The following is a 10,472-nucleotide window of genomic DNA, read 5'->3' on the forward strand; positions in this document are numbered from 1 at the left end:
GGCCTTTAGGATATGGGCTAATCTGGCAGGGGAGAGTTCTTCTAGCAACTTAACAGGAGGAGTGGAAGTTTCCTTGGGAAATACCAAGTAGCATAATTTACCATCCCAGGAATTTTCCACCGCCGCAGGTCAGTGGGATTTGGCCCGGTTCTCAGGTAACGAAGTCACGTCGTATTTTAAAATAGAAATGGATTAAAGCAGATCATTCACAGAAAACATGGAATGCCAGCAGCCAAGGCTCAGTTATAAACATCACATACAAAATAACATTTCCCATGTATCTTATTATCCTTGATACAATAAAAACAAACACAAAACGCACGAAAGAATATACAAAGAAGAACGGAGGCTCCAGGACATCGCTAAACGGCCAACACGTTTCAGCGGGAAAAACATGCTATAAAAGGATGATGTAGGACACAAAGATGGAGCTTTAGCGACGTTTATTGGCTTAATGCCAGGGCACCAGCTTTAAATAATGATGGTTGTAGGCTGTTGCTATTTGAGAAAAGTTTTGTAAATTAGAACACGAACCTCCAGGCACGGCGATCGGCATCTTGTTTAACAACAACTTTTTCCAACCCTTTTTAATTCTGAAAACAGGATTACGGGTCAGGTGCATACATGCACTGCCTGTCGGGGAGCAGCGAGGCTTTCTGGGCCACTAGGCCTAGGACAAAGAGTCCAGCGGGGCAGCAGCACCCATGCCACTGGGCAGCAGCTTAATTGGTCACAGCACGGGGGTCTCGGATCTCCCTCGGAAGCAGCAAATTTACAATACGGAGGTCTGCAGCAAACCAGCGCAGCCTCTGGGGAACCTTCTACCTACACATGCGCCTCCAAGCGTGGCACGTTGTGGGTTTGTTTTTTTTTGTTTTTTATGGAGGTGAATGACCGGTCCAAAGACCCTACACATTTTACATATCCTAATAAAATATCAGACGATTCTGAGGTGAGTCCAATAAGCATCAAGTTCCAGGAAGCTGCTCTGAAATGAAGGACCCCGGCGAGTTCCTCCAGCATGAAGCCGACAATCCCTTCATTTAACGCACCGGTTATATCACATGAGGTTCCACAAGTTCGTGTAAAGACTACATGTCAGTACATCTGTGTGTCAGACGTTACCGACAGCAGACTGCGTCGTCCGACACATTTACGCAAAGAATGCAATCACTGCCAATAGTAAAGCCGAAGCGGCCGCTTTCATTCCGAAGGCGCAGGAACAACGCATTGTTCCGAGCAGTTACAACAGGCGCTATACTATTCCGTGGGTCCACATCTGTTACTTCCCATCCATTCAGCTCGATTTAAACCGCAAGGAGCGAGCGCTGCTAAAACCGTACCAGCTGACCGTTCCTCCTACGGAGCGCCGAAGAACTTTAGACAGCTGCTGCTTGTGAAAGTGTTCGCAGGCGACACCGGATACTCTGAATACATACAGAGACTTTCTTTCTGCTGGATTTAAAGGATAACTTTCACAACAAAATAGGAAGCTTAAAAGAGCGCCCCAGGGCCGGTTTTCTGTTAAACGCGTTGGCATTCTTGAAGCCGTCTCATTGACCTCCTCCTCAGCAGGAGTCCGACTGAGCATGCGCAAGAACTGCGTACACAACCAACCCCCCCCCCCAGTATCCGTGGAGGAAAAAAAAACATTCTTTCCAAACTACAAAACAGGTAACAGATTTTTCTAAACGTATTTTTATTTAAAACAGAAATACGTTAATTCGAGTACTCATTCCGTATGTAAAACGTGCTTTTTAAACGGAGTCCATCACTGGGTTGGTTGCTTTATGACACATGGTTAGTCTGTTCTTCAGTTGCTTGGAATTAATTCACTTCGTTCCCCATTAGATAACGAGGGGATCAGGTGTTTTAATAACTACCGGTATATTACAACCGTCAGCAGATCCAGCCCACGACGTTGCAACACAAACCAGCCGAGTCAGCTGGAAACCCCAGCAAACACCCAGATTTCTTAAATTTAGGTCAAAAGGAACTTCACAAGAAAAGGAGTGAATGCATGAAACAGACGCTACATCAGAGAGGGGCGTCTAATACCCCATACAGCCCCCATACACAGTCTTTTCCTGTAAAGGCCAACAAAAAAAAAAAAACAACACTCCAATGGGGGATCCGGCACATGCGCAGCAGCAGCGGGTTTCATTAAACCCCCGGGAACTCCCTGCATGTGCAGTGGAGCTGGCAGGTGAGGATTCCATGCACACGTGCGCTATATAAAACATAATAAATAATAATAATAAATGCACGGCTTATTTTCATACATCAAGTCTAATTTAGTCACAAGCCTATATTTCTGTCAAACGATGGAAGTTTGTATTAGCAACAAATAATAACAATAAAACCAAACAGAATCAGCAGGTGAGCGGCTACAGCGCCATCCTGCTACCCCTGTTGGATTTCAGCACCAGTAATGGCGTCCCCCATCATCGCAGCAGGTTTTATTTATTTATTTTGATATCACCAAGTCTCAAATTAGATAACAGCAACTCAGTCCAAACCAAATAAAGGCGAACATAACGAATCTGGCGGCGGCAGCGCTTGTGAGCAGCATCACTGCCTATATCTTACGTCTAGGGTCATGTGACGTCTCTTAAGACCAGTCTATCCCTCGCCTTGATTGTAGGCTGAGAATTGCACAGAAACATACTTTATGATCTTGAGATTAATTCTAGCGGCATGAACACTTTTATTTTACAACAATAAGATGACAGATGGACAGTTACTTGCGAGGAGAACGCAGTAATCAAAACCACTGAACGTCAACGGTCACCTTAACTAAAATAAAGCGATAATTGGGTTTAAAGGGGCTGCTTCAGCAATCCTGCGTGCACAATAGTAAATTGTCCCCTTTAAGGAGTTTTTCTATGGCATGGAGGGGTTCAGCAGAAGCTCCCATCCATTTCCACCACCCGTAGCTCCTTGGCTTGCGGAAGATGTGTTTGCCACTGTGCATGCGCAGTATACTGCCCGCCAGCCGGGAGTGGCTTACGCGATAGTCCTGCGCATGTTTACGCCGATTCAATAGGAGTGCTTTCCTGCAAATTTATGCCTGCTTAAAATGAGAGAATGATGCTTATAAGGACTCTCTCCTAGCAACAAGAGAATGGTCAGCGAAGGGTTACAGTACACAAGCACCAGCACACAAACATCTCTACACAACCAGCCAGCGAAAATGTGATGAAAAAGAAACTCAACGTCGACCCTAAGAACCCCGTTCAGGGCCGAGACATCCCGAACCTGGCACCGCCGGGCCAAAGATAGCCTGTCTTTTGTCAAATGCAAGACGTGCCGTGTAAACAGAAAGAGATCCTAAAACACGGAACAACGTTCGGGAGAAGAAGTCTTGGCATAGGAAGGAAGAATAAAGGACAGATCCGAAGAACTGCTTCAAATGGTGACGGATACTTTAAATTGCCGGCCCACCCAGAGCTATTTATAACCAGCGAAGAAAAGGGAAAGAGGGAAAGAAACGTTGACCTTGTCAGAGTCCGCGTCTCCGGTATAAACAGACTTCATCCAATCAAAAGGGCCATTGCTTTTTAAACTTTATAAATGGTGGTAATGCGGCTGGGTGTTCAGCACTCCACTCCTCAGACTGCATCTTCAAGCTAGATATACGGCACACTACTGTGCAAAAGTTTGGGGTCGCTTAGAAATGTCCTTGTGTTTGAAAGAAAAATAATTTTGTCCAATAAAACAAGAAATGCATCAGAAAGCGCAGACGGAGTTTATGTTGTAAATGACTATTGCAGCTGCAGACGGCTGATTTTTAATGGAATATCTTCATAGGCGTACAGAGGCCCTTTATCACTCCCATCACTCCTGTGTTCCAACGGCCCTTTATCACTCCCATCACTCCTGTGTTCCAACGGCCCTTTATCACTCCCATCACTCCTGTGTTCCAACGGCCCTTTATCACTCCCATCACTCCTGTGTTCCAACGGCCCTTTATCACTCCCATCACTCCTGTGTTCCAACGGCACGCTGTGTTCGTTAATCCCAGTTTAAGTTTAAAAAACTAACTGATTGTTAGAAAACTCTTTTGCAATTACGTGACAGCTAGAAATGTCCTTGTTTAACATGAAAACAGCTCAGTGGCCCCAAACTTTTTATCAGAAGTATATACCTATTCCTCCCCAGGCTCTGGTTGAAGCAGACACGCTAAGCTGTGAACGAACCAACGATAGAGAGCCCAACAAATAATATTTTCATTCATGTGTAAAACGAACTCAATCTTTGGTTCAACGCTTTTGTTTAGAAACACCAGCACAATAAATATGTTATTAGATACATCGTGACCTCTGCTCATCATACCATCCAAGATCAATAAAACAAGTCGGGTAAGAGGCTCGGATCCTCCGCTTGTATCCCTCTTGTAAAGCGAGTGCCACGCGGCGAGCGCAGAAGTAAAAGCCGGTGAATAGCCTACAGAAATGCTATTTCCCGTTCAAGGACAGCTAGACACAAAATTACCGTTACTAACGCGTTTCATGTTAGCGCCTGTAAGATCACACTTTTCTGTATAAATATATAAGGAGAAAGAAAAAAGCAACGGGAAAATAAATGTTTCAATGCAGAAAAGGATAGATATCTTTAGGGACTTTGGCGTCTTCAGGCTTCCTTGGCCCGTGCCGAGCAGATGGCTACTTCATCAGCGGTTCCCAGCGTACACACACGGCGAGTTTCATGTACACGCGTGGCTTCTGTGTAATTGTTCGGACTGTTCCATAGGTTAATTGAACGTAAAGATGCACGCTATGACATCATGTGAACTTTACGGTATATAACAGCCAGGTGTTACCACAGATCTATAAACGCATTGGGGTTTCATCATCATTGTGCTTCCTACGCATTTATTCTCCTTCCCTGGCACCCAGCTATTTGGCTTTCCTGCCAGGACACAGGATTTGGGGAATTATTATTTCTGTAACTGTTTCGCCATTAATCTTTTCCAGCAGTAACAATATATTGTGTGTTTTGACACGGGTAAGGGGAGCAGGCAGGTCTCTTCCACGTGTACCTAATTCTTCATATATCTTAAGCTTGTTTTACATGTTTTGGGAAAGGATATTAATGAAGAGTATATTTTTTCTAAGCGTAATATTGCATGTTTTCGGTTTACGCGTTAGGAACGAGGACATCAGTATCCAAGGCGACGCTTATTTCTATACAGTTTATTATTGTGCCTTAATGTCCCTTTAAGAGTTATAATAAAAAGCGGGAAAAAAACATGCAAGCCGGGTATAGACAGCTCTTTATTTTCCCGATATTTTTCACCGGCGCTCAGCCTCTGAATCAGTCCAGTGTAAACTTCCATGAAAAGCAATTTGTTCTAACCCTAGGAAAATGCTGTAAATTCAGCAAACAGTATCTCTCGCGGTGTCTGCTTTATCAACGTATCGTCTGAACTGGAAAGAAAGGCCATCTTTCTCCATGACTTACAGTGCGGTTCCACCTAGACTAAAATATTAACGGAGTGATCTAGGACGCCGAGTAAAGAAACTCATTTTTTTCAGTTGTTTCATGAAAAAGAAGGGCACTGCTCTGTTGCTATGGCAACGATGCATTTTGGCCAGTTACTTGTGTTTGGCCCCAATGACTACAGGCTAGTTCCATGAATGCAAGTCACAAAAAATACGAATGGAGAAGACTTGGTTGTACTGGGCAGGGTCCGACCATTCAAACGTTACGGAAACGACACAATCTTACACTTTTAAGCTGATATTGATACATTTCCTTTTAAAACTCCATATAAGTTTCTATAACTCTTCTATAACCTCGAGCTTTCATTACTACAAATAAACGTATATTATAGACACTTGGCCCTTCCTCTTGCCTGCCCAGCTGATACCCCAATCATATCCACTTCAGAAGCTTTTGAGGGCTCCTCCAGCCCTAACTCCTTATTTAAGACACATCCCTTTCTCCCTATTTTGGAATTTCTAGTACAAAAAAAGAAAAATCAGACAGGAGGGACCTCAAGTTCAGACTCCCCCCTAAAGCACTTCCACCAGTCAGCAGCATTCCTCCGGTGTACTGGCTGCAATTGGCACTGTGTAGTGTCCATTCTAGTGCTAGATTACACCCATTGTACAGCGCTGTGGAATATGATGGCACTAATTATATATATATATATATATATAATGTTGAGTACATACAAATTAACCATTAGATATGGGAATACCCAGCTTAGAAACAGGTCCACCGCTGCTATAAGACATCGCGTTTCTTTTATATTGGCCCGTACTAACCCATTCCAAATTTACCTTCAAGTTAGCATATTCTTAATCTAAGTCACATCTACCCTTACTAACCACCTTTAACAAGCAAAGCATATCTGGTATATATAATATGTAAGGAAAAGCCCTGAGAGCATCACAGATACGACAGACTTAAGTACTTGGCCAAAATTAGCCACATTGAAATGTTATAGGGATACAAAGTCACAAGCCCATTCCTAGAAAACGAGGGCCTTACGTGACTCTGAAATTGATGCTTTGGCCAACCAGCGCCGAGACAGAGGCCAGAAGGGAACTAAACCTAGGCCAGCTGACTGGACCACTCTATTGGTCTTGTTACCTTAGCAACCACTATTGAATTTCTGTGCCAGAATTTCTTTTTAAAAATAACCCCCAGTCAGGGCTATGCAACCCCGGTACATGGCAAGTCAGAAAACTTGAGTTAATATTATACTAATAAGTTGTACAGGCCTATATACGGATGAACGCTTACCGAATTTACAAATACGGCTGCCAAGACAGCATGGTTCTGCACCCCAGACATAATATATATAAAAAAAAAATATATATATATATATATACACACACACACACACACACACACACACACACCTCCATTACACATGTATATATGGGTAGAACCCAGGTCCACTAACAAGTCCAAAGAGTTTGCGCTGCTATATGAAACAGAAAAAGCAGCTCTTTGGGGCTCCTGTGATTTAAAGAGGACCCATCAATAGATGATGAAAGTGCGACGAAGATAGACAGTGTCACATCACTATCATCTTCTTTAAACAAAGAACATGTCGTGCTTTTTAACTGGCATAAAACTAAATCCATAGCTCGTGTTAAAGGTGGGTTCCCTAAACGGTTTTTCTCTTAAAGAGCCTAAAAATTTAAATAAGACCCTGAACACATTGGCAGCTGGAAGTGCATAGAGCTGGTAAACTATTAACCCTCAACACCAGAATAGTGCTCGTGTCTCTTATACACTCCAACATATACACAGAATCATAACTCTGAGGCCCGTAACAATGATTAAATATGACAACCTCCATCGGCAGGCGGTTCTGTGTCAGTAATTACATAGAATAAAGACCAGTTTAAATAAGTTGCTCATTTCATTAAAGTATCTAAAACGTTAAATGACTTAAGACAAGTTATTAACAAGACGGAGGTTTATTTATCTTGAAAGAGCTGGCAAAGTTATTCTTCATATACAGTTTGTAAAGTTATGTTTTAGTAAAGGTGTCAGGGTAGGAGCGAGGAGAAAATTCCCCCATTTCCGTGCAGAAAGCCTCAGGAGAAAAACCAGTTCCCAGCGGCGTATGCACTGCGAGCGCAGCGGCGTATGCAAGCAGCGACCACCCGTGATGCCAAAGCACATCCTGACCCGGCAGGGGCTGCGTGTAGGGATGACATTACTGAGGGGTAACCGGCGGGTCCCTCACATATAATGCAAGGATGATATATCCCTCTAGACTGTAAGCTCTTCTGAGCAGGGCCCTCCTGTTGTCTCTGTTAGTCAATTTGTTATGTTACATACTACTTGTTATGTCTTCTCTACCCATTGTACAGCGATAAGGAATTTGATGGCGCTATATAAAACAATAAATTATAAAATAATAAATATCCGTGAACTTTTAGTCAAGAGGCTGTAAGGAGCGAGAGAGATGAGCTACTTCAACACAGGTGCCGTATAAAACTGTTTAGGGACCTCAACTAGTAGTGAAAATGCTGTAAAGGAGCCGGGCCCACAGAAGACTTGACTTTTTGGTGAGGCGTTGGGATGACCGTTTGCCGATAATATCCCCTTGAAGACATCAGAGATTCTCTTCTTTAGATAAACACCCAGAGAACAGCCTTTTTGCTGGTCTTTTGCAGAGGGAGAGAAATATGGGTCTATGTCTAACTACCTGCTGAGAAATTAAGACCGGATGGTCCATTGTTGCTTTTGCCACAATAACTTTTTGCACCAAAAAAGTGAACTTTGAGTTTAAAAAGTACCCTATAGTGTGTCACTGGGACAGACGGCGAAGGGGTCATTATGATTTTACATGAATGGCAGCACAACGTGAAAAGGACTCCCCAAAAAAACAATACTGCTTTCTTGCGCGGTCGGTGACTGGTTGGACATTTCATACTTGCAGGTGAAAACAGTCCAGAGAACTAAAAAGGGGTATGAATACAGGGACCACTTATCACGTAAGTTGGCAATACCACCAATATCTTAGTGCTGCCCCTGTACTGGAGGCAAATATTTCCCAGCCCATTTGCCCAAGACCACCGGATCTCCCTCCAGTCTTCTAGACTTCACCTGGGCCTATGAAGCTTAAGTGAAAGTACATTAGCCCAAAGAACACGCTTTACTTCAAAAGTTTAAGGTCATTTTTAAGGCCACTTAAATGTACAGCGACACAAACTTCTTCAAGAGAACTTACATATTAATAGTAATAGTTAAAAGGTTGATTTTTGTAGTTTTTTTATGCTGTCTGTAGGGACCAACAGGTCAGCCGTGCATCAAAGTAAAGTAGAACACATATGCCGAAGTCATAATTAAACTTCATAACATAATACTCAGCAATCCTTCTGCACTCTGACAAAGAACACTCAGCCGAATGCAGTTTTTATAGCAGTGTTTTGCCGTAAAACCTTACATTTTATTGGCTTTATAAACACATATTTTAGGTATAGCCCAGGCCTAAAGCCGCCTGGTTTTATCTAATGGCAGCAAAGACCGGTGCCAAATCTCACAGGCTCTGTACTCTAATACAGAACAGCTGGAAGCAGAGACTGCGTTCCTTTCTTAGAGCAAACACTGGGGCTCAGTTCTATATCCTGCTGCAATCAGGCCTAAACAATTCCACCAGTCACAATGCAAGTGACAGCTTATTCCTCCCCACACTGGCCGCTCTATGCACATACGGTATGCATTATGTATGTTATTTGGGGCTATAACACATACACCTGTACATTCCAAATATAACAGCAATGCTCATAAAATAAAAGCACCATCCACATGTTATTGATGTTATGCTGTTATAGATGTAGCTTCTATACATTATATGATCTATTAAGACTTTTAAAAGGACAGCAAGAAATGAAACTCTAAATAATTATTAAAAAATATGCAAAGGATGTTATGCTCTCTGAACAATGATGGGAAAAAAAAAAAAAAAAGAGATCCTTTTTTTTTTTTTTTTTTCCTATGGTAGCTCGGAGTATCCTATCCAAACCTGAAATGGTTAAAGCATTCCATAGTTCAGGGCTCATGTTATAAAAAGCCCAGCGCGCTAATAATATGTTGATGCTGTATGTTCCCTGAAACAAACCGGCCGCGCTGCCAAAAAATGTTCAGAACACCCAGACTTTACGTGATATGACTGACTTATTTTGCAGGGAACTGCATGAAGGAGAGAGAGAGAGAAGTGGATCATTCATACAACAGTTGCTGAAATGGTGAATGGATTCTGATAGTAGTGAAGGCTTTGCACAAACAATAAAAGATACCAGTTGGCAGGAGGATGGTGATGATGCTGGGTGCTTCTTTTTTTTCTTGCTTCTCATTCTTACGTGTGGTCAGCTGAACAATGATTTGAAATCCCCCACAGGAATCTGATGTAAGTAACATCTAGCAACGAAAACAAACTTGCCACAATACCAAGTTCTAATCTATTGTCTCTCCCAATGGGCAGTTCCATCACAATTATGTATTTCTTTATAAAACAAAACATTAAAAAATAAACAAGATCCAGAAGAGCGAGAAACGCAACAAGTATAAATGCCGATGGACAAAGTTTTAGACCTTCTGCTGATAGACACCAACTCTCACAATTCTCAGCCAGTAAATGGAGCCTTGTGGACGCTGTGTTCTGCACCGGCTGCACAGATGCTGGCTGCGGATCTGAGATATAACATTCTGTAACATTAAATTGCACCTGTGGAATAAAATCTGCACACAACCCAGCATGTAAGCAGTTCCTGAAAAATAACATATATATTTATACAACTCCTACCTGGATTATTTGCTTCCCCTTCAAGCATGTGCAGCTCTGTACAATCTACTAAGGAATGCTCGAGGCAGATTTGAAGGAATCTAGCCTGGGTTGTGCTAACCCTTTTGAGGAGAGAAAGTAGAGCAACAGTCTGTTCGCATTCATTCCAGCCTTTAAACCATCCAGAAAGCATTCCCACTTGATCGCGAAACATCAT

At 42.6% G+C, this 10,472-nt stretch overlaps 1 protein-coding gene across 4 annotated transcripts in view; it reads right to left on the reverse strand.

Moving 5' to 3' along the window:
• LOC149279471 (protein Smaug homolog 1) overlaps positions 1–10,472 on the reverse strand; it is a 45,445-nt gene extending 34,973 nt beyond the window's left edge. For all 4 annotated transcript variants that reach the window (XM_089501151.1, XM_089501149.1, XM_089501148.1 and 1 more), the window contains exon 1: positions 10,277–10,472. In XM_089501151.1, the coding sequence (XP_089357277.1) occupies positions 10,277–10,472 (196 nt within the window). The remainder of the gene's footprint in view (positions 1–10,276) is intronic.

The sequence above is a fragment of the Sceloporus occidentalis genome, unplaced genomic scaffold, assembly GCF_023333645.1.
Source record: "Sceloporus occidentalis isolate IW3139 unplaced genomic scaffold, rSceOcc1.0.p SCAF_165, whole genome shotgun sequence".
NCBI classification, from domain to species: domain Eukaryota; kingdom Metazoa; phylum Chordata; class Lepidosauria; order Squamata; family Phrynosomatidae; genus Sceloporus; species Sceloporus occidentalis.